The sequence below is a fragment of the Mustela nivalis genome (genome assembly GCF_964662115.1).
Source record: "Mustela nivalis genome assembly, chromosome: 3".
Taxonomy (NCBI): Eukaryota; Metazoa; Chordata; class Mammalia; order Carnivora; family Mustelidae; genus Mustela; species Mustela nivalis.
In genome coordinates this window covers 122,255,940-122,280,643 of record NC_139022.1, presented here as the reverse complement: position 1 = coordinate 122,280,643, position 24,704 = coordinate 122,255,940, and the positions used below count along the sequence as shown (strand labels likewise).

At 41.8% G+C, this 24,704-nt stretch overlaps 1 protein-coding gene across 2 annotated transcripts in view; it reads left to right on the top strand.

The window, feature by feature from the left end:
• Positions 1 to 24,704, top strand: part of DOCK2 (dedicator of cytokinesis 2) — a 411,048-nt gene that overhangs the window by 81,780 nt on the left and 304,564 nt on the right. For both annotated transcript variants that reach the window (XM_082726146.1, XM_082726145.1), the window contains exon 23: positions 17,584 to 17,692. In XM_082726146.1, coding sequence (XP_082582272.1) covers positions 17,584 to 17,692 — 109 coding nt within the window. The remainder of the gene's footprint in view (positions 1 to 17,583; positions 17,693 to 24,704) is intronic.

Genomic DNA, 24,704 nt, shown 5'->3' with positions numbered 1-24,704 from the left:
TGGAGCAGTTTCCAAATCCTGTTTTTGGCAGTGGGAGTCATTGAATTTTTAAAGCAGGGGATCTACAAGGGTGCCTGGGGGGCTCAGTCAGTTAAATGTCTGACTCTTGGTTTTCGCTCCAGTCGTGATCTCAGGACATGGGATCCTGCCCCACGTTGGACTCCATGCTGGGCATAGAGTCTGCTTAAGATTCCCTCCATCTCCCCGTGTCTTTCTCATGTGGGCACTCTTTCTCTCTCTCTCATAAATAAATAAATAAATAAATAAATAAATAAATAAATAAAGCAAGCCAGCCAGCAAGCAAGGGATCTACATGATTTAGAGTCATGTTTTAAAAAGAAAGATCACTGAGGAAGAAAGGTGAGTATGTAGAAGGTGTAGAGGAAGGGAGGCAGGATGTTAATCATGAAGCTGTTGCAGTAATCCAGGCAAGAAGACTTGAGCTAAGGCAGTCTGAGTAGGGCTGGAGAAAAAGGAGAGGGAGAAGATAAGGTGTATAAATGGCAGGATGGAATGTGGGTGGGAGTGAAGCTGTTGGAGAGGGCCAGCAGATCAGCTGATCTGACGTTCAACTTTGTGACCCATCTGATTTGACATTATTCATCAACATGATGAATGGCGAGGAGGAGGAGTTTTGGGGGAAGATGATGTGTTTTGGTAAAATTTGAGATGTTTATTGGCATAGCCTGATGGAAATGTATAGCAAGTAGTTAGAGAGTGCTCTAGAGAGTAGTTACTCTCTAGAGTTCAAGAGAGTAAAGAGGAGAAATACAGTCTTGGTGGAAATTGATGCAACGAGGTATTTGAAGCTGTAGCACAAAATAAAAATAAAACTCAGGATGAAACCCAGGAGATTAGCATGTTGAAGGGGTGGGGGAGGAGGGAGTCCCAGGGAAGGCTGATGAGGGATGTGGGAGGGGAAGCAGGAAGACGGGCAATCCAGGAGCCAGAAAAGAGAACATTGCAAAGAGGAAAGTGTCAGCAATGTCAACGTGCTACAGCAAAGTCATGGGGACTGCAAGCTGATCAGAGGCAAGATATTTTGCTGTGAGGAGGTATTTGTTTTCTTAGCAGCCCTTCCCCAGAGCTTAGCATCTTTCCTAATATCCAGCTGAAGACCCTAAAGAGGCAGAGGGATCAGGGCTTTGAGGTGCTATCGATTTCCCATCATCTTCATGTGAATTACCTACAGTGTGGATTGTCCTTTCCCAGGGTGTAATCCTAGTTTGGCTTCCCCCAACTGACCCTTCAGAGGATGAATAAACTGTTTTCCTATAGGGTGGTGTATTCACCCTTCTCTCACAGCAAAATGTAAGACACTGGCTGTCTGCTTCCATTGTCCCTTTAAATGGCTTAATTTTGCAGAACAAGACTATCTATACTGTAGATAGTTAAGGGAAAAGCCACGGACGACACAAGATATTCATTCTTCCAGGTTGAAGCAGTAGACAATTTCCTTTTCTTGTTAACTCCTTGTGAGACATCTAGAAGCTCACATGCTGGCACAATTCTTGCCTTTGTGCAAAAAAAAAAAAAAAGGCTGTTTCTGTCAAATGCTGAGGCTGGCGGTTCCTCAGAGAATGACTTGGGTGAGAGATCAATTTACCGAATAAATATGTAGATTTAGGAAATGTGTTTGCAAATCCCCTGTAACTAAATATGAACATGCAAGATAATGAAGGGTCTAGTTTGCCAGAGGGGTGAAATTCACCAAGCTACATTATTGTCAGGGATGCTGAACTGAACCAGGGTGACTAGGCATACTTGGTGATCCCCTTTAAATGCATTTGAGGCAGCATCACCTCAAAGCAGAATTCGTTTCCTTAATAGGAAATAATATATTGCTCAGTTCTTGGGCTTGCGGCTTTTTGTGTCTTTGGGGTGGATGGAAAATTAAAGAGGACTTAATTATGAGGCATATATGGTCACTGCCCTTCATGTCTCCAAACTAGTCTCTCTGTCTCTCAGATCTACTCTTCTAATGTGGCCGACCTCAAAGACCCATTAATTCAATTCAATCCAGTTCACTGATTCATTAAATAAATATTTTTGAACCTTACTATTTGGCCAAGTTCTAGCCTAGGTTACTGCAATAAAAAGATAGAGGTAGACCAGCCCTCTTCTGCCCTTGTATAGTTCTGGGGGGAGACAAAAATCCAAACCAAAACAAAACAAAAAAAAAGCAAACAAATACACCAAGTCATTACACACCATAATAATGCCAGTAAAGGAAATAAGCAAGTAGTTGAGATACATGGTACAGCATAGTGGTGAAGAATCCTAGTGACTACCTGTGTAACCTTGGGCAGATGACCTAACCTCTGCCTTTGTTTCTTCATCTAATGTTGGTTAGATTACCTCATAGTGTTATTTATTACATGGGTTCTGAAGAAGTGACTTTTCAAGTGAGATATGAAAGATCCTAATGAACCAGCCACCAAGGGATAGAAAGAAGGATCCTTCACGGAGGAAAACTCTGAGCAAGTATTCTTGAATAAGAAAGAGCTTGAAGTTTTCTGCAAAGTTAGAGAAGACTAGAGTGGTTGAAGGATAGTGAACAAAAGGGAGAATAGGAGGAAGATGGACACGGAGAGACCCGGTGAGCCCGCCCTGCAGGATTTATTCTCAGTGTGTACCCAAGGTCTCTGCAGGCATTTCAGCTGGAATGCTAGCATTCCAGGTAGTGCAGGGAAACTCAGCTGGTGGGAGAGGCTGGTGGCATGTGTCACCGGGATGGCTTGGTGGTGGTTGCCTGGACTTGTGTTGATGAGGACACTGAGGTTGCATTTAGAGGTGGCCCATGCAGAGAGTCATGACAGATTAATGGCACATAAACTGAGCAGTTTGATGGGAAGGGATAGAATTCTTCACTCCAGTATTACTTATGCAGCCCTGATACAAGTGAAGGGCTCTGAGTTCAAACAGAGTGCATATTGTCTTGAAAAGCCTATGTGTTTTGGAGTATATTAATTCTGTATTTAAAATTAAAAAGTATGTGTTTCTTACTCCCACTAGCCTCTTTGACTGCCTCTTGTAAGACACACGTGATAGCTGCTGCCCACTCTTTAATTAGACTGGTGACAGACATAGCCTGCATTCCAGATCATTGAGGATCGCCTTTAGTGTCTTCTGTAATCTTTTATCTGATTATCTTATAATCACAACACTCACAACTTTTTAAAGCCATATATGTTTCAGCCACCATGAATTTTTGGTTTGCAATTTGGGATAATTTTTTAAAGTACATCATTATAGTGCCTTCTCAATTATCTGTTAATGCATGAGTGTAGAGACCCATATTACAGATCATATAAAGTCATTCAGTTTGATCACTGGAGTGCAGAGTATGTATAGACGCACCCTCACATACAGGTGAACTTCTCAGAGGAATGTTCTTCCAAATCAGAACTTGCTGAGCTAAATAGTATCTTTAATTATTACTTCCTGATTTTCTGTCAGATGAGCATTCTGGGGGGAGGGAAGAACCACCGGTCTTGGGTACTATAGGGGTGATATAAATGAAGAGCTTTCCTATAATCAAATATATTTTGTGACTAAGCCACAGATAATGCTATTATGGCAACAGTTAAGAATATCCCAAATAGCACGAACCACGGCCTCTTGTTACTGCTTACCTGTCTCTCCCAAAATGCTGTGTCTTGGCTTCTACAACACGGAACTCTTTTTGTAATTCTCATACTTCTCAGATCCTTCAGAGTCCTGAAGATTGGTCTGCACCTCCTTTTAACCAATTCCCTCTCCTCGGTGAATGGATGAAACCTGGTGCTTCAGTTCTCACTGCTACGCAGATAACCCAGACATCCATCCAGACCTTTTCACTGAAGCCCCCATCTCTGTGTCCAATCATTTACTTGCGGTCTCCCTCTTTCATATCTCAAAGGCAACTCAAAGTTAGCATATCCAGACACAAACTCGTGATGTCTCTTGCCACACTGATCCTACAATCTAGCATGTTGCACACGGAAAAAAAAAAAAAAAAAAAAGATTTTTGTGACACTTCATTTTTTTGTTTCTTCCCACATAATCTACATTCAAGTCTCAACCTTCCCTTCCCCAATGTCTCTCCAATTAATCCATGTCTTTCCATTTTCCCTACCAACTTCCTAATCAAAGTTCTCGTCATCTCATACCTGCAGTACTGTGTTACTTTCTCTATTGGTCTGGCTGCTTCTGTCCTTGTCCTCCTATCACCTATTTGCTGCGGAGTCTTTTGAATTTCCTAAGTCGATAGTTAAAACATCTGTAAGTATGGAAAGTTTTGTTTTTCCCTTTCTAACCCTAGTTCTTTCTCTCTATTTGACCGCATTGGCTAGGATTCTAAGTCAGTGTTAAGTAAAATAGTGATATATATTCCGTATTGGCTTTTAAAAAATTAGATGCCTTTTTATCAGTTTTATGAAGCCCCTTCCTATTACTAATTTGATAACAATGTTAACCATAAAGCAGTATTAAATTTTATTGTGATCACTGATATTTTGAATTTATTTCTACCGTCTTAGCTGGGAACCCTCCCCATCATTCTAACTTTTCTGTCCTTTTTTTTTCTTTTCTTTTTTTCTTTTTCCTTTTGAATTGCTTTCAATTTTCTCACTTGCTTTTTTTCTTTTTACTAATTTGAAAGTTACATTTTATATCCAGTCCTATAGTGGCTATTTAGGTATTCTATCATACATACTTAATCAAATCTCAAGATAATATCTTTACAGTGAGTAATAGAAGGATTTTAGAAGACACTGTTACTTCCCTCTTAAATATTATACTAGGATTGTGAAATGTCAACTAATGTATGTTAGACCTCACACTCCCCATGTCTCATAAGCTCTCATTATTTCTATCTTCTGTTTTGTTTTGGTTTGGTGCATTCTGACTAATTTCTTTAAACCTATCTTTTAGCTTACCAATTTCTCTCTTAGCTATGTCTAATATGCCATTTAACTCATTGACTGAGTTTTTAATTTTAAGTATTGGACTATTTTCAGAGATTCTATTCTTACTCAAATATAAAATTTTTCATTTTTATTATTTTTGTTTCTTAAAAATATTTTAAAGCATTCTTTTTCTATTTTGAAGCATATTAAATATGAGGCTTTGTATTCTTTGAATTATAATTCTTTATAAGTCCAGTAGGGTGAGTCTTTGTGGGTCTAATTCTGCTGTCTCCATTTTGGATGACCATGATTCCTGGGCATTTTGTTGTTATTATTATTTTTTAAAGCTAACTATATTTAGAACCTTAGCAATTGTTACATATCTTTAGTCTTGAAATGAAGTTTTTATTTTCCTCCAAAGAAAATGGAGAACGCTTTAAGTCAAATTTTCTCTTTGTGGATGCAGGCAAGGACATGAATATGGAAAAGCAAAGCCAAATAAACAAAAACATGAACAAAACAAAATTCGTGTGAGGACTGGTTCGTGGTTCAGAAATCTCAATGGAAAACTGTTCCTTTTCTATCCAGCCCTGAGGACTGGGTAGTTTCCTCATTGCTCTCCTTCATGCAATAGATTTACTTTTCACCCTCCTTTTTAAGAAGGCAGAACAATTTGGGATACCAGCTTTATGCAAGGGTCTCCAATAAGTGGGCCCTAGGACTGATCTCATTCCTTCTATTCCCCAAGCAGCCACCTAAATGGAAATGTAAGGACGCTAAGGTTGAGCAAATGCCTTGGGGCAGAAGCTGACTTTATTGCTCTCTAAGTACCCAGAATCTCCCTTTTGCTTGGTGTTTCTACTCTGTCGTTTCTTTACTTTTACTTTCCTGATAGTTTAACAACTCCTTTTGGAAATCCAGCTTTGGTAGTCGTTTTCACTGAGAGGTTTTCCACGGTGTTTTGTCCACCCCACTGTCAGAAATGGAAGTCTTTAAAACTTTACTGCAGTTAGAATGATCTTCCCACAGTTCAAACCTGATCTGGGTGCTCACATTCTTAAAATCCTCTAATTTCTCCTCATGGCTCTGAGGATGAAGACAAATCTGCACATGGCCTGTGAGGGTCTGTGGGGGCAGACCCCCGCCTGTCTTACCCCCACCCCCCCAACCATCTCCTTTCACCTGACTTAACCCAGATTTCCTCCACTCCAGATTCCAGGGTCTTCATTCAGTCCCTCTGACCCACTCGGCTCTCTTCTGCTATAGGAACGGTGCAGTTGCTTTCCTGGGAGTGGAATGCCCTTCCCTCTCTTCTTCCAGTTTTCTCTCACTCTCTTCTCCTGCATCACCTAAAGCATTGCTTCTGTGGGGAACCTACACCTGCATTTGCAAACTTAATCAAATCTCTTCAGATTCTCATTGCACGTGTATTTTTTTCTTTCAGGTATGATCACACACACACACACACACACACACACACACACACACACATATTTTTTGAGCTCCTACTATCTTCCAATCACTGTGCTATGAAGGAATATAAAAGAAATAAAAATTGACACCCAGATAAATATCACAGCTGCTGTTCTAACTAATTGACGGGTCACCTCAGGTCTGGGGATCTAGAGATGATAAACAGTTTTTTATGACATTGGTGTCTCTCAACTCTTTTTAGAATTGGCCTTAGGGCCTACAACTTCTGAAAGGCCTTTCCCTCAGCATTTATTCTTCTTTATATTCAGCACCAACTCAGGTTTCAGGCAAGTTGGGCTCTAAAACTTGGTTCTTGTTTTAATCCTTTGTGTTGCTAATGAAATTTTCAGTCTAATTGAGATATTTGTCTAATGGTAGAGATTTAGTTTGCATTGGCAATCAAGTGTTTATCCAACAAATATTTATTAAGTAGCCATTAGACAACTCTGCCAGCGCCTGGAAATACGACAATCAATTGGACAGACTCGGGCCTGATTTTCATGGGATTTTATAGTCTAGCTGGGAAAGTCATTTGGTCATTATGCAGATAGTCTCATGGGTGCATGTAAAATGAAGGGGAGGAATTTGAGGTGCCCTAAGGGCATGGAATAAGGAGGTCAAATCTCATCATGGGGTCAGGGAGGCATCTTGGAGAAAATGTCATCTAAGCTGTGACCTGAATGATGAATAGAAATTGGCAAGTGAAGAGAAGGAAGTGTAACTGGTGAAAATAAAGCTGGAAGGAGGTCCCTGAGATAGTAGGAAGCTTGACTCAGTCCAGCTGTGGAAAGGCCAAGGTGGCTTGAATTCAGTGGCAGATGGATGGATGGGGGACATCACCTAGAGGGTTAGGAAGGGGTGGATCTCCAAGTCCCTGAAGGTCAGGCCATGGCATCTGGACATTATCCTGAGGAAAATGGGAGCTATTACAGGATTTTGAACAAAGGATGATATAGGACTTTTGCTTTTAAAATGTTCTCTCTGACCATTGTATAGAAAATGGATTGAAAGGGGGTAGAGTGAAGGAAGCGAGGTGGGTTCAGAAAACCCTACAGGTTAGACATGCTGGGGCCTTGAATGAAGGTAGTGACCATAAAGATTGAGGGTAGCAAGTGGTTTTGGTCACTCTAGTTAACAATACCATATTACATACTTAAAGGTTTCTAGTAAAGTAGGTCTTACACAATTTTAATTATGTCAGGTGATAGATGTGTCAACTAACCTTATGGTGGCAATCATTTTGCGATATGTACATGTATCAAGCCATTATATTGTACAACTTAAACCCACACAATGTTATATGTTAATCATATCTCAATAAAGCTGGGAGAAAATGGCTTTGGGAGGTGGAATCAATGGGACTTGATAACCGACTGACAGCCGGCAGATGAAAAGATCCATCAAGACCCATGACTACTTACCCAAGGGTGTCTATGGGGCCATATGCTGTGCTGGTGAACTCTGCAGGGTGAGCAAGCTTGGTCTTGGATGATCGTTATGTCCTATCTGACTCTTTGACCATAGAAGCCCGTGAAGAATCCTGGAGCTTTCCCTCAATGGTAATGTAGTCTACATATTGATGAGGGAACTAGTTCCCAGAGCAAAGTAACCTACTAATGGTCACCACACACACTAATGCTGGAGTCTGGTTTAGAACTCAGTCCTCAGACCCACACCACCACTCCTTCAGTCACATTGCTCTCTGCTGGTGGCTTGCCTTCCTCTCAGCCATTGCATTATTCACATGAGGTCTTCAGTAATGCAAAACTTGACACATTTGAACTCCACATTTCTTCAGGTGTTCCCAGATTTCAAAACAAAGAGTTTTACTGCGCATGTATTTTAAACCCACATCATTATTAAGGAAAATGTTAAAAATTCTATTTAACTCCACATACCAAATGTCAAGGCTCTCAGTGGAACTGAGTAGGAAACCTGGGGTTCATTATCCTTCTCAGGAAGTCATAAGACTGCAAGGACAAAGTTCAGATGCTCCTGGCATGACCACAGTTTAGAGTAATCATAACTTGACATTTCTTGGGCAGTTGTCTCTCTAGCTGCAGTCCATGCCAGGAACCAGGAGGTAGGTGAAAAATCAGCATTTAGATTCTATAATTGTAGAGGGAAAACTGCCTTTAGTTGTCTGACCTTGAGCCATATCCCCTGCTGCAACCCTACTTCCCATGGTGAGAACAAGAGAATTCAGGAAAGACTTTGGGGAAAAAGGTTATTGTAGAAAGGAGCTGGAAAGCAAGAAACATCCACTCCCGAGGAAGAGTAGACACTTTTTTTGAAAATTATATGTAATAGAGTGGCTGAGTGATGGACATTGGGAGGGTATGTGTTATGGTGAACACTGTGTATTTTTTAAGACTGACGAATCACAGACCTGTACCCCTGAAACCAATAATATATGTTAATAAAGAATAAAAAGAAATAAAAAAAATAAAAGTATGTGTATTGGGGCACCTGGCTGGCTCAGTCAGTACAGGATGTGACTCTTGAAAAAAAGAAAAAAGAAAATTAAATGTAGCACTTACTTGTTTAAGAGATCATAATAGGGACACCTGGGTGGCTCAGTGGGTTAAAGTCTCTGCCTTCGGCTTGGGTCGTGACCCCGGGGTTCCTGGGATCCAGACCCACATCAGGCTCTCTGCTGAGCAGGGAGCCTGCTTCCCTCTCTCTCTCTCTACCTTTCTATCTACCTACTTGTGATCTCTGTCTGTCAAATAAATAAAATCTTAAAAAATTTTTTTTAAAAAGATCATAATATAACATAGAAGCATATAAGGGGACTGTTGACATACATAATCTCTTTTCTAAGAGATTGTGTAATAAAATTATCAATTTTTATAGATTTCCAGATTTTTACTAGGGGTGTATGTGTGTGTATGTGTGCATATAATCATTCTGCCATGTAATCTTTTCTGTTATCATTTAAGTTATTATGGACACTTCCTAGGTCATTAAAAAACTGAAGGAAGAAATGGTCAGAGTAGTAGTCAAACCTATACCTGAACTTTTACAGCAACTGGACCTAAAAAGAAAATGCTGAAAGGACTCTACTGAATATTAGCTTCTCTTTCAAGTAGATGATGCAATGTATATTTTTCTTTATGTGTCTTGGAACCACAGAAGGGAGGTAGTGGGAGGGAATGTGTGTGATTGTGTGTGTGTGCATGCGTGTGTGTGTGTGTGTGTGTGTGTGTGTGTGTGTGTGTGTTTCTGTTTAGGAGCATTGTTTTGGGAGAACTCAATTTCTAATTATATTGAGAGAAAAACCCTGAATACCATTTTTCATGCTAACAGAGAAATTTACTTAAGTGCAGAATTATGCAACTGAGTTCTTCTTGCCAAATTACATAAAGGCTGCAGCTCCTCTCAGCAGAATGAAGGATGGCTGGGACACACATCACACTCTATTCATAACTTAGAGTTCTTTTCAAGGCTTTTGCCTGTGTCTTATTACCTACTTACTATTAATTTATTGTACAGGGTTGCCGTATTTCAAAGTAAAGTGAATGTTTTGGATGGATTGTTTTCTTTCATTTCTTCCATGTTGTTAACTTCTTCTTCTTTTTTTTTTTTTCTTGTTGGTTTGTTTGTTTGTTTAGGCTGCTTACACTTCCACCTGAGGCAGTTTTTCTTCAGGGATTGCATTAATTTTTGTATGTTCATCCTAGACTTTTTCGAAACAGGACCCCTCCAAGTTGAGTTTGTCTTTTGTTCTCTCATCTGCAAACCATCTTCCCTGGGGTGATCTATAAAAAGAAGACCGTTTACTGAAACTTCTTTGAAGTTTTCCCTAAGGGGGGATTCCTTCTCATATGTCAGACTCTGGAAAAGTAACAGCTAGAAGAGAAATAATTGGTCATTGGCAAAAGGGTTGACACCAGAAGCTGGTCTAAGTCCTCTGTCTCTTCACTGCTTCTTTCAATTAAATGAAGTCTGCATGGAGTTCTCTGGGCCACCAGACAACTTGGCAATTCACACAGGCAACAATGTAGCTATACTAGCCCTTTCTTGAAGAGTCCCTTCCAGATGTAGCTCTACTCTTTCTCTTCTAGTAGAATAATGCCTTATGTTTCAACTTTGTTACCCTTCAAAAGAGAATTTCTCTGGTCACTGTCCAGTTGGATGGCTTACTCTAGATTCATTGGACCAAGATTCCTTGTCTTAATTTACCATTCCAGATTCCTTTTGGGTCTCTAGACTTTGGTGTTGGGGGAAGGGGTCAGGATGGTACCAATGACCATGCAGGAAAGAGGTGAGTCAGAAGGGGGGCCCTCTCATGAATCCTTTCCAACCCTATTTCTTTGACTTAAAAGTGTCTGCTTAGTGCACTCAAGCATTTCTTTTTATAAATAAAATCAATAAACGCAAGGATGATTTTCAGACAGTCTCAGCCACTGGTTAGGCTATAATTATTCTTCATCCCAGGTTGGAGTAGGATATGAGAAACACAGAAAGAGAGAGAAAGAGAGAGGAGAAACAGAGAGGGAGAGCGGGGAAGGGAGAGAAAGACAGAGAGACAGAGAGGCAGGCAGCTTTGCTCTTAGAATGCTGCAGTTTTTCCAAGTAATCACTCTTCTGAAACCACGACTGGCTTAATGGTCCTTTTTGTAAAGTCACTAATTCACACCTACTCTAACAGAGCAAATTATTGGGTTGAGGGTTGGAAAACCAGCCATCACCTTGAGGTTAGAGCTTAAACAGAGAAAGCTTAGAGCCGGCCATTTAGCTTCTCTGGACAGTCCGGTAACATCATCCCTTGGGCAAATGATGCTTCCTAGCCACCCTGACTTGTGCCAGTTCCTGGCAATTGGTTATTACTTTGCTCTGTTCTCTGGAGGTAGTATTGCCTAGTGGTTAAGAGTGAAATTTGGAATAAGATGCACTTAGGCTTAAATTCTGACTCTGCCTTTTACAAGTGGGGTGACCTTGTGCAGTTAGTATAGTGCCTGGTTCATAACAGAGGCTTAGTAAGTAACAACTATTAGCACTAGTATTCTTAGTAGTAAAGGGAAGAATAATAATAAGGCTGCATAGCTGAAGATGACTATTACTACTATCTAGTGCAGATACCATTGGAACTAGCTGAACTGCTCAGAGTTCTGGATTCATAAGATGTTTCTGCACAGATACATTGAATGTGCTGAAGCTCATTCATTTAATACTTTATCATTAGTTGATGCATTTGTTTAAACCCCCTTGTGGTGTTCCAGGACTACTGCTACATAGACGTGGGGATAGTATGACCGAGATAGCCTTGACTCTGCCTGCATGAAGCTTATAATTTAGTGGAGAAAGCAGGCAAGTAGTGATGGTGAAGAATCAAGCATTCACACAGGGAGCCCACAGTCGCTGTGATAGTCTGCTTTAATGTTAAGTGGAGCACACAGCATTCATTAAGGAAATTCACCAAATAAGTGGCCTCCCTTCCATAGTATTCCTCTAGTGCCTGGCATCACATCTGGGGTAGACAAGTCTCTCTGCTCATGTGGCAAAATAGCAGAATGGTATATCATGACCTTATTGTTGAGTAATTTTATCAGATCTCAGAGGCATTTAAAATAGATTTTTCGTTTTAAAAACCTTCCAATTAATCTGGCCTTGTTCCCAGGTGCTTACGAAGTGAGTCAGGTATGTGCCTCGCCAAGAGCAAATTTAGGGGAAGATGCGACCAGGTGAGGGAGGCAAGGGAGACCTGGGCGCCAGGTCTAATCCTGCAGGGCATTTACAGGATGGCTGGGGAGGAAGGAAGGAGAGCAGGACAGGCCGTGGGGATGGAATGGGAGGGGGGCTGCTCGGGGCAGAGGTGCCACAGGCAGGCAGTCACTGTGGTGAGTGTCCACTAGAGCTCTCGTTCCCTCCTCTGCTCTTCTGTTCCCCTGGTTCATGTCTCTTTAGTGTTTTTTCCTTTTTCTCATACGTAAAATATGAATAATAATAGTCTATCCCAAATGAACTAATTAATCCATGTGAAGAATTCAGTGCGGTGCCTGACCCTTAGGAAGTACTCAATAATAATTAAACTTTTATTATTCAACTTTTCTCACTATGTGTGAAAATATGATTTACCTGTTGGCCTGCCTCATGATTTCTCTGGGAATGGGGACTGGGCCTTACTCATATTTATCTACCCTGCAGTGCCTGGCTTGCAGCAGGTGCTTAACAAATTGTATTAGTCTTTATGAAGATGCTGGTTTTGTTTTTTGTTGTTGGTTTTTTTTTCCCCCTTCAAAATGCTTACAAAAATCTAGAAGAAATTTTGGTACTCTATAACAATGGCTAGCATTTATTTAGTGTTTACTATATGCTAGGCACTATGCTAGTTGCTTTGCATGCATTATTTGCTTGTAGGACCACCTCATGGGGCTAATATCATTTTACTAATGAGAAAACTGAGCCATAGAGAGACTAAGAAACTTAGCCAAAGCCACCCAACTGGTAAGTGTCAGAGCAGAGTTTGGAACCCACACAGTCTTACCTAAATTTCTGTATTGCCTTAAAGAGGTAGGGAACAAAGCAGGAGGAGGCCTGAAAATGTGGGTCAGAGGAGTGGCCAATGCATAGAAAACAAAATGGGGGTGGCGAGCCAGGAAACCCACCACCTCTGGATTCTAAAGTGAATCTTCCTGCTAGCTCTCCAAACCCGAGGATGTTTTGGTTAGATTCGGCTCCCCTGGGCTGCTGGCCTGAGGTTGGCATCTCCGTTTTAGGCTGAGGCTTTATGTACCTGCATGGAAGAGGTGGTGCAAAGCATTGTACACACCATATGGGGCCCCATTTGCATTTAGCGAGTGCTCAGCTGTGCACAGTGTCTCCTTAATGAATCACATGCAAGCAGAGCACCGCTATATTTATCCAAGCCCTGGGAGCTGGAGTGCTTGCCGGGGTTGGGCTCGCATGCCCCAGAACAGCGCCTTGCAGGTTGTTCCTGTTTTCCTTGTGGTCAGGGCCTTCGGGCCCATCAGTAATTCATTTCCTGGCAGGATCAACTGGTTTCTGAAGCATCTTTCTAGGCATGCTGAAGCCAAAAAAAAAAAAAAAAAAAAAAAAAAAAGTTTCCCTCCTTAAGCTATAACAGAGACCAAGTGCTAAAAAAGGACCTTGAAACCACATCTGCCATGCCCTTGACTTCAAGGCCACACTTAAAGCCTTGCAGATAGATGAAGCTTTATTTTTTTCTTTCCTCTTCCAGCTTCTCAGGAGAGGCTTCACGGTGCTGAATGGCCCCCATCATCAGTGTATTTCTTGCATGTAATCTGAAACCCTTACGTGTTTTATTTCCTTTAGTCACTCCTTCCTGGAAATACTCCCTTTATTTATATGTGCTCAGATGAGAGAGTTTCCCAGTATGATCACTTCTGTGCTTAGGAATCAACCACAACAACACGAATAGTAACTGAGATTTACTTAACACTTATTAGGTGCCAGCTATAATATTAAACACTAGAAAGACATTATCTCCTTTTTTCCCACCTCAAAATCACCCTTCAAGTGAGCATTATGTCTCCATTTTGTCACTGAAGAAGGTAACGAGCCCAGGGCGGTGTAGCTGATAACGTGGAGGAATCTGGCTAGAGAGCAAAGCACTTTGCGCTAAGTAGCTGTTTGCACCAATTCTCCTGCCCAGCTGCACTCATTTTCTCCAGCTCTTCTTCCCATTTCTACCAAGTAAAATGCCAGGCTTAAAAATTCTCACACACACACACACACACACACACACACGCACACTTGCTAAGTAAGACCACAACAACTTCGCTTAATGATGTAATCACTGTTAAAGGCAAACCATTTCCCTACAGAATTGGTTCTTTAATCTTCACTGGAACTTAGGTGTAGTATGTTTTTTCCTTCCCTGGACTAGAAGGTGGTGTTTAGGTCCTTCAATTGTGACATGAATAACAGGGAGCAGCTTGGCTCCCTACCAAGGCCGATGCCCGTGAGCTTGGCCTTCTGGGATCTGTGTCATCTGCCCTCCCCTGTTAGATTCTCAGAGCACAGAAGGAGAAGAGTTCCAAGTTCTGGTTCAAGCTATAGCACTGGTACAGTCTGTGACCTAGAGCAAATCAGATTTTTCTTGAGGGTAGAAATTAAATTCAGTTTCTTACAAAGTTTAAAGTCGAGTGCATAGCCTTGACTTGGTCTTATAACCTAAATATCTCTTTTCTTTCCTACTTCAGTCAAATGGCATTTAAAAGATGGCAGTGAAGCCAAGTCTCTTGCCCACTCTGGCCTTCAGTTTCTTCTTCTGTACAATGGGAAGCATGGACTAGGTGCTCAATGGCCTTCTCCATAGCTCTTTGTTTAGATCCAGGAGGTAGTAGGAAGAAACCCCTCTACCCTGCAGAGTCCTGACCATACAGGGTTGCAACAAATCCAACCAGGGCTAGTTTAAGAAAAAAAGAAATTTATTGGAAGAATATTTGTGCAGCTCATACAATCAAACAAGAGTTTAAAAACTATACAGGAGATTGGGAACCATGGCAGCCTCAGGGATCTCTTCATTAGGAATTCATGAACATTCCCCTGGGGTGCTGTCATTAAGATGACCCCCCACCAAAGCCCGTTTTTATGTTTTTGCATTAAAAAAATACAGATTCCAGGGAAAGAGTCACCAAAGACCATTGAGATATGGAAAGTGGGTGTGGGCAGGGTCAAACAGCAGGAAAAAGCTGCTAGAGGCCATTCTTGTAGGCTGCATTCCTGTAGGTTCCCAAGAAGTGGACCTGGTGGGAAACCTACTCCCTCCCCATGAAAATACACTAATAAGTACTCCTTACAGAGAAAGTCCATATGTATATAAATAATGTTGACTCCACCACAGGCAGCCATGTCTGGGTGTTGAATGGGAGTGGGAGACACTATAGACCATAAGAGGGATTGTGAGATCACCTAGTAGATGTTTTCGGGCAGCTGTGGCTAGGGGAAAGAGTAACAGATTTTCAAGGCAGAAGACTTGGGGGATGGACCATCCATTAGCTTAGCTGTGGGCACAAAGAAAAACTAAACAATGTCATCTCATGAGGAAACCACCACCACTTTGAATTAGGATTCTGCCTTCCTCTCTACCAGATCTGGTCTCATAGTTTGCACTTTGATGGTATTTGGGCAACTTTCAACCTCTTGGGAGTTTTTTGTGTCCTTATCTCTGAATTGGGAAACAATAGTAATATCCCTATAATTTACCAACAAGATGACAGCTAACATTTGCTTGTACGAGGCATATGCTGAGGACTTCATGTGTGAGCTGGTCTTCTCACAGTACTTGGGCACAGTGCTATTATGGCCTGATTTTGTGGATGAGGAACTGGGGTTTGTGGGAATGAAGAGGGGCAGTAAATCACGGAGCAAAGTGCAGAAGAGCAAACTGATCGAGAGGGTGGGCCCAGGAGCTGGATGGCCAGATTTGAGTTCTGGCTCTAACACTTCCAGGCATGGAGTCCTTGGGCACATTGGTTGAGTTTGATGAGTCTGTAAAATGAGGATAATGATAGGGTCCACCATGGTGTAGTCTTGAGGGTAAGTGGTTTAATATGTAGGCAGACCGTGCCTGGGGAGAGCAGTGTGCAGTAACTTCTGCTGTCATTAATAGGGTCTTCTGTTAGTATGGGGCGAAGTAGAGTTTGAAGACCCAGAGCTGATGGACTCCAAAATACATACTCTGTGGCTGACATCTCTGTGCTGACAGGAGGAGAAGGTTCAAAACGGGGGAATTTAAGGAAGGGATGAGGGCACAAGGGAGGGAGGGAGGAAGGGGGAGAGAGAGAGCAAGAGAGCGAGAGAGCTGCTTCAAAACTCTTGGTTCCTCTCACAGCCTTGACTCTATGACCTTGAACTAGATACCCAGAAAGTCAGCAGCAATCACTGGGTCCTTGTAATTGATTGGAACGTTCCGTACTGGCTTTCCATCAAGCTTCTGACTTCTAGGGGAGCTTGAGGAAGCAGTCAGTTAGGAAAAAAGAGAAGAGAGGCAGAGAGTGACTAACGCACTGAGAGAATGATGGAGTCTGAAAGACAGAAAAGCAGAGATAAACACAGTGACCCAGAGAGACAGTGAGTAAATAATACTCACAAGCAGGTAAGCAGACAAATGTTTAAAGACAGAGAAAGGAAATAGAAGAGAAGCAGAATGAAGAGAAAAGAGTGTGAGAGGATGGGTGGGAATTTCAGTGCAGACAGCGCTTGATGGACTGCCCTTCCTGTGGTTGATGGAGCGAACAGACCCATGAAGTGTGTCCGCGCTTTATCTAAGGAAAGCACCTTTCCCACAGCCTCAGCAAAGGGCATCTGACTGTGTAGGGGCAGTGACAGGAGACACTCTTTATCTGAACTGGAGACAGGAGCACTCTTCTCTGTATTTTGTGAAGGATGTGACCGATTAGGCTGCAGATTTTTCATGGTTGGCGCTAAAGCCTTGTTTAGAGAGGCCTAGGGCTGAACAACACTCCAAGGCTGGGCCAAGAGGGCCATAAGCCTTAGGAATATGAGACAGATTTTATATGAGGGGATGGTTTCTATAAAAAATTGCATGTGTATATTCGTGCAGGCCGTGAAAAGCTCTGCAAGAATGTCCATCCAACTGTTAACAGTTCCTAATCTTGAGGTGGGATTAATGGGGAGGCTCACTTTATAAGTAAAGTGTTTGTGTTATGTTTGCATTTTTGACAGTAACAACATAGGGCCTTTATATAAAGAGGAACAAAGGTTTCAACTAAGTGATAAGCACACTCCCTGAAATGAGGGAGCCAGGGACACTCTGGCCCCTGACATGAAATAAGCACGTGCATATTTGTCTGATAAGCAGGCAATGGCTAAGTGGAAGGGCAGTATCCTTGAAAATATTTTTCCTTGGTGCTTCCCAGAGATTTTGGAAATCTGATCACCACAGTCTCCCTTCTGATTCTTGCAGAAGGGTGAAATTATTAATGTCCCCTCAGCTTGGATGCGTTTCATCCCTTTGAGTTTCCTCAGCATAAAAAAAGAAAAAAAAAAAAAAAGACAGGAGTCAGGGTGAGGGTATCTGCTCTGTGCATGGACAGAGGTTTTCCCACGAGTGAATGATGCCTGGAAACACTGTTTTCTCAGGATCCTGCCGCTGAAGTCTCTGTCTCCCACCCCTCAGTCTGAATTTTAAATGAAGTTTGTGACTGCACACACTTTCAAAGGTGTTGCCTGTAGGCTTAAGAAATGACCCAGATGTGTCTTCTTTCAGGCTTTATGAAGGCAAAGAACAGATGGAGTTTGAAGAATCCATGAGACGGCTCTTTGAATCCATCAACAACCTGATGAAAAGTCAACATAGAACAACCATCCTTTTGCAGGTAGGTTTATACTACCAAAAAACAAACAAACAAACAAACAAAACCAAAAAAAAAAAAAACCCAACAACAATCTCTTTTCCTTTTGTCATCTGATAACCAACAGTATGTTGAAATAATGTCTACGTTTGCTTGAATGTATAGTCCTGTGTTAATTGAAGGCCTGGACTGGCCACGTGGTGCAAGGATCATAAACAGCAAAGAAAGCACATTTATTGTTTGTTTCCTGTGAAGGTAACAATGTTTCTTTTTTAAATAACTCTGAAGCTTTTGCTATCTGGAGGGAAATAGGTCAAAACTGATCCACCTCTAATTGTGACAATCGTGGGGCACCTGGGTGGCTGAATCAGTTAAGCATCCAGCTCTTGATCTCAGCTCATGTCTTGATCTCAGGAGCATGAGTTTGGATCCCACAATGGGGTCCTGCACAGCATGGAGCCTGCTTAAAAAGAAAAGTAATAATGGTGACGACGGTTGAGGTGGCAGCCTCCTCAGTGCTCTACTTTCAATTCTCAGACCATAAACTCAGATCCCCTTTTGGGGTTGGAGTCTCCTCAATAAACAGGAGATACTTTGGACAGAGGTCCTCTAATTGATGGATCACAATGCTAATGTTCAAACCCTGTAGATCTTTGAGATACCTGGAGTCCCACCCCAAGTTTGAGCAAGTTTGGCAGCAGAGAGGCTGAATGAAGAGGCTATTTCAGGGAAGACTTCCTAACTTTCACAGGATTGTCTCACCAGTGTGCAGGAAGGGCTGCCTCATGCCCTATGAATAGGAAACAAATACATTTATTGGAACCAGTGAGTTAATGAAAACTCCTTCTCCTTTCAATTGGAATTATCCTTTTAGTTGCTAACTTAAAATCTGCTGTGCCTGGGATCACCCAGCCTCTGGCTGGGATGAATGAGGTGCTAGTGTACAGTCAGAACAGAGGTGAGGAGCCAGAGGCAGGAGTCTGTCTAGGCAGGATCCACTGCTGATGCCATGGGTTCCCAACTTTGCACATCAGAATCACTTGTCAATCTTTAATAAATTCTGATGCCTGGTTACCACCACCAGACATTCTAATGTAATCAGTATACAGTGGGATCAGGGCAAGGCAAGTTTAAAAATCTCCCTGGTGTGAAACAAAGTTCATGAATCACTCTGCTCATGGCTTCTTTTGATTGAACACGTGTTGGCTACCTCTTTGTGTGTGTGTGTGTGTGTGTGTGTGTGTAGAGGGGGCTCTAGTTCATCAGTGTGTCCTCAGCACACTGAACACTCGTGATACATGGCTGATACTTAGTAACTGCTGAATGAATGACTCTCAGGATAGGTGTGCAGATCTCCGTTCCATAGATGAGGACACTGAAGCTTGGGGTTGATACCACTTTGTCAGGCTCCACGGCAGTCAAGGGTACGGCTGGCATTTAGACCTCCTGCTCGGCTTCAGAAACCATGCTCTGAGCTGCTATATTATACTCCCCTTTACACTGTACATTTAGCACCTACTGGAGATAAGACCGTTTTCTCCAGGGTGAGTCTTACCATTTTTCCCTTTCCTTCCCTTTTGTTGTTGATGTTGTTGTTATTGTTTTTTAAGTCTTCCCTCACCCTTTTGCAAACATTCATCATTTTACAACAAAGGGATACCAGGAGCAGGGGACAGCATGAAGAAATCTGATAAGAGCCAGAGCCTGTCGCGCCGCCTGTATCATATTCAAAGCAGCTGAGCTTCCAGGGAGAGGGGTGAGGATGTTCCGTGAGGGCTGAGGTTGACTGATGGTGAGGGGAAAGTCTGTAGCAGTGAGTCAGGTGTGAAATAGCTCCAAGGAAGCTGAACTACGACAGAGCAGAAATGCCGGGCAAATGAAGGAAGCCAGTTGGTGGGGAGGAGAAAGGAGCAGGTGCCTCAGAGAGGCAGAGCTTCCTGGAGAGAGAGAGACCACTGACCTTGAGAAAGCCGGAGGGAAGACGCTCTCATGGAGCTACTCTTTCTAATTTCGACCCCTATATTCTGGTGATGAACTGTGTGCATCTTGGGGGAAGGGACAAAGGGATGGAAGGTATAAGAAGGGACAGAAAGAAAGGAGGAGAAAGAAAGGAAGTTACAAAGCAAAGAGGTGCCAGCGAGCATCTGTGGCACTGAGGAGACCTGGATGTTCTTGCTCAGCTGTATGGCTGTCGGCTGGTCATTTAACTTTTCATTCTCTGTTTCCTCATCTTTAAGACCTCTTGGTTAATGTGACAATCAAATAAACACAGTCTATGAAAGAGCAGATTGTAAAATGCAATGCAAATGCAGAAAACTAATGTGATTATTATGGCTTGGGCCTAAGCCCTTTTATCCAAGTTCTTACTCTCTGGGAAACTATGTTAAAAATGCCTTATTTTTCCTGGGATTTGGGCCAGGTTATCCTGGTTTCTCCTTACAGATTTCCTCCCTAGAGTCATCCAAAGGGACTTTATCACTTTTTAAAAAATTTACTTTGAGGGCCAAATTTAGTTTCCAGATTTACATACTTTCTACCTATTTCTATGGTTGCTGAAAATTTGTCAAAGGATATAGCCTTATCCAAATATGGTAAGAAAAAGCCTTTAAAGATTTAATGCCGTTTTAAGATGTGATTTGTGGGCTGATGAGGGCAGAGGGATCAAGGACTTGTAATGTTAACAAGCTCTGTACAAGGAATCTTCTTGGACTTTGTCATTTGCTACTGGACCAAGAGCTTTGGATTTCATGTCAGAGAGACCTTGGTGGGAATTGGGTATCTGCACTTGGGCATGTAACACTAGGCAAATTGCTTCAGTTTTCTGGACCTCTGTTTATCCTTTTATGAAATGGAACCCCTAATGCCTAATTTAGAGGAAATACTGAGAGGATTAAATAAAGCAATGTATGTAAAGGGAGAAAAATAGAGCCTATTAAATATTTCAACTTAAATAGTTTTTAGCCATTTACACCTCTCCCTTCTTTACCTCATCATAAAACAGAAGTTTGTGGAGAATTTTCCTAGAGAAGAAGAGGATATTTATATTCCTAACCTCGTCACTTGAGGCTGAAATGTTTTAGGGCATTTGGCTATTCGGCTAGATTAGGAAGCCTAGATATAAATTTCAGGGAGAATAAACCCACAAGAACTGACTCCATGGGGAAAAAAAGGGGGGGGGGTGACAAATAGTATAGGATAACTGGAGTCCTGATTCTGAGCCTGCATGAGATTCTGTGGGAAGGAGTACTGTGATCTATTAGTAGTGTCTGTCATAAGTTTTGGGTGAGAGCATAGAGTAAGAATGCCAGTGAGGGCAACTTAACTCCTCCAGCTGGGTCGCAGCTGATGGTGGAAACCCTCATTCATGCCTGCTTTAATTTACATAGAGCAGATCTGGTTCAATCACTCTTGGCTGTGTCCATTGTGAGGTCTGGGATCTTAATCAAGTTATTTCTCATTTCTAAGACTCATCTGATATTTGTGAATTGCTTCCTGTAGTTTTCCTATTGTTCGATTTGGCATGGCAGCAGCTCACCCAAAACTTTGGAGAATTTAAAACCAGCAACTCAAAGAAGGTAGACGATCATAGGGTTGCTGGGGGGAGGGGGTTTGGGAGAAGGGGGTGGGATTATGGACATTGGGGAGGGTATGTGCTTTGGTGAGTGCTGTGAAGTGTGTAAACCTGGTGATTCACAGACCTGTACCCCTGGGGATAAAAAATATATGTTTATAAAAAATAAAAAATTATATTAAAAAAAATATCTTCCATTGATTGACTACCTACCATGTGCCAGGCATGAAGCTGGGCTCTTCACACACAGTATTTCTCATCCTTCCAGAGATCTGCAAGGAATCACTGTCTTCAGTGTCCACAGGAGGCTCATAAAGTTAAATAATTGATTCCAAATTATACTTATCCATAGTGGTGGAACTAGGATTTGAAAGTACCCAGGTCTCTTGACTCCAAAGTTAATGTTCTACCTGCCCCAAGGAGTGGGTTAGAACAGGGGTTTCCATGTATTTTCTGTAACAGGTCAAAAGCTTAGAAGTCCCTGTGTGTGCCAGCCCCTGTGAGAGTTATTGATAAAACTGACAATAGGTTGAGAGGATCAAAATCAGACATGAGTGAATTGAATGTAGCTCAAATGTGAGGAAAGGGCATTTGGTGACATTATGCAGACCCATTTGTCCCATTCTCTTTTAGGTCCAGTGTCTATCATAATGCTCTGATTTGATAGTGTGAGTAAAAATAGATGAAGAGCTCGTATTGAATAGTATGCTTTCTTGGCCACTCTGATGGTCATACATGGTAATAATGCCACTAGAGTGTCCAGGAGGGCAGGGGACTCTGTTTTTTGTATCCCCAGTATCTGAACCAGTGGCTACCATTTAGTAGATACTCAAATATTTTTTTGCTAAACAAATGAAACAATAAATACTAGCTTCCCCTGCTTTGTGTTTTAGCATTTATCATGTATCACACATTAGGCTGAAAGCTTTACATATATTGTTAGCTCATTTGATTTTCATAACAACCTTATTAGGCAAATACTCTTCTTATCTCTACTTTACAGATGAGGAAATGGGGGCTTAGCAAGGCTGAATAACTTAACCACAACTAAGAAGGGGCTAGATCTGGGATTTGAATTGAGACTGTGTAAGTCCTGAGTTTGTACTCCTAATCACCAACAAACAATGCATAGTTTCATGAAAGACCCAAGTCTTTCCTGCAAAATTCCAAATGGATAAGCAATAGGCAACAGTAAACAATAGTAAAGATGGATAGATGTTTGGTCTGTAGTCATGAAGGCAAGCTAATTAAGGATGCCTTTTTCTTTCCTCCCTTTTCATTGTTTATTGGTATAAAATGTTCAAATGTCCAAACTAAAGGAAGAAAGTGGTCCATTCTTGTGAAGGGCCCCATAGACTGTATGCTGAATTCCCGAAATAGGAGAAATGAAACTGACTATTTAACTTGTCCCCTTCTCAACCATATACCCCATACTTAGGGGTAATGTTTGGGTAGGATGGATTCAGTGGTAGGGAGAATGATATTTTGTTTCAGTGAGGCTGTTGTAGTCATCTGATAACTAACATTTAATCTTCCCATTGACCTTAAATTAGGTAACTTTGTTTCCTTCATTCTCTTGGTAAGAAAAGGACAACACAGAGAGTTAACCTGCCCAAGGCCACACATGATAAAGTGATCCACAGGGAGCTACTCAGACAGTCTGCCTCTCCAGCTGGCCATTCCTAAACACTGAACTCCTGTGCCCCCACCAAGCTATGGGGGCCAGCATAATGTTGGGTTACACAAAGCATGGAGACATATGTATGCTGGAACAGGTTGGTCTATCTTTCCTTCTCTTTTCCTGAAAGACAGGGGGAACTTGACTGCCCCGAGAAAGCTGCATGTATTGTCCTTAGGGACAGCACCATATTTCTACGGAAGCTGTCCTCTCCTGATCATGCTGTGGTGCATTTCTGTGACATTGTCCAGTTTCCGTGGACCTTGACCATCCAGTGCTTGGTGAAAATAAAAGGATTGAAAATTGGTGGGATGGAAATACCTTCTGTGATCTTGAATGAGGAAGATGTCTAGAGCTCTTATAAAACCTTGCATCACTGCAAGACATGCTCTTTTTGGTGAAAATTTTGTCTACTGACATCGGTGCGGCTCACTCTTACTCCGTTTGGAGAAGGGAGCCTGGAAATACTCAAAAGCAAACCCTCTTTGAGTTTGAGGGAGTGTTTGGTTTGATTTTTGTGATTTTTAAATAGTTCCTATTTTCTAGCAGTCCAGGTTTATTTGTTCTGGGGAAGTCCATCTGGGTAACAGTCATCCCAAGTGTCCTCCTATGACTTATCTCTGGGTCAGTGACACCAGTGTTGCTTGTTTTGGATCTGGTTCTTTTCTTGAGGCTGAAATTAGCCCCCTTTTTTTTGGTCGTTTGTTTTGTTTAAAGATTTTTATTTACTTATTTGAGAGAGAGTGAGAATTAGAGAGATTACAGAGAGAGAGGAAGCAGACGTGTCCCTGAAGGGAGAGCCAGATGTGGGGCTCGATCCCAGGACTTGGAGACCACAACCAGAGCCGGAGGCAGATGCCCAACCAACTGAGCTACACAGGTGCCCCTGAAATTAGCCTTTGAGAGGGGTCCAGAGTTGGTGATTAATTTAGGAATTCCACTCAGTGCCACATGATAAGCTAATCACTAAGTTAACAAATGTTTTCCCAGTGTTCATTCTTAGAAACCCTGATATATGTGGTGAGGAAGATCCTTAACTGAGGAGGTATCAGAAAAACTATATCTTCTTTTAAAAAATTATTCCCATAGAGAGGAAAAATTATTTTTCTACTTCCTTCCCCAAATCAGCCTTTTCTCCCCTACCAAATCCTCCTCACTTGTCAAGATGGAAGCTCTTCCTTAAAGCAAGGTGGGCAGTAGCAAAACACACTGGCTGGGGCACAGTGGGACAGAATCAGGTACAAATTCTTACGGTGCTGCCTATTAGCTGTGTGGCAAATTGCCTCACCTCTCTGTGCCATAGTTTCCTTGCTGATAAAATGGAATGACAGTATCTATTCATAGAGCAATTGTAAAGTGCAGTGAGGCCATGCATGTAATGTATTTGACACATTTAAAGTTTCCAATAATGGTTGTTATTTTAAGACCCTATAATTAATAATCCTATTATATACCTTTATGTACATCCACACATATAAACATCTGTGTATGTTTTTCTTAAATATTATATAATATAGGAATATATACTACGGAATGAAAGTGATGACATAACAATATCATTTTATATATAATAGTAGAATTAATGAGAGTAAAAATTACATCAACAGTAAAGCAACATAGTTCCCAAGAGGCCAATAGGTCGAGAAAGCCAAGCTGTTTCTAGTTTCCAGGCCTTAGAAACATGTAACAAATGGAGGTCCCCAGGGGGTCCTATGGCTTAGCTGCTCTGCCTTCTGGGGGAGCTTGCTGCTTGCACCTGCTAAACCTACCTGCTATTAGTCCACTCA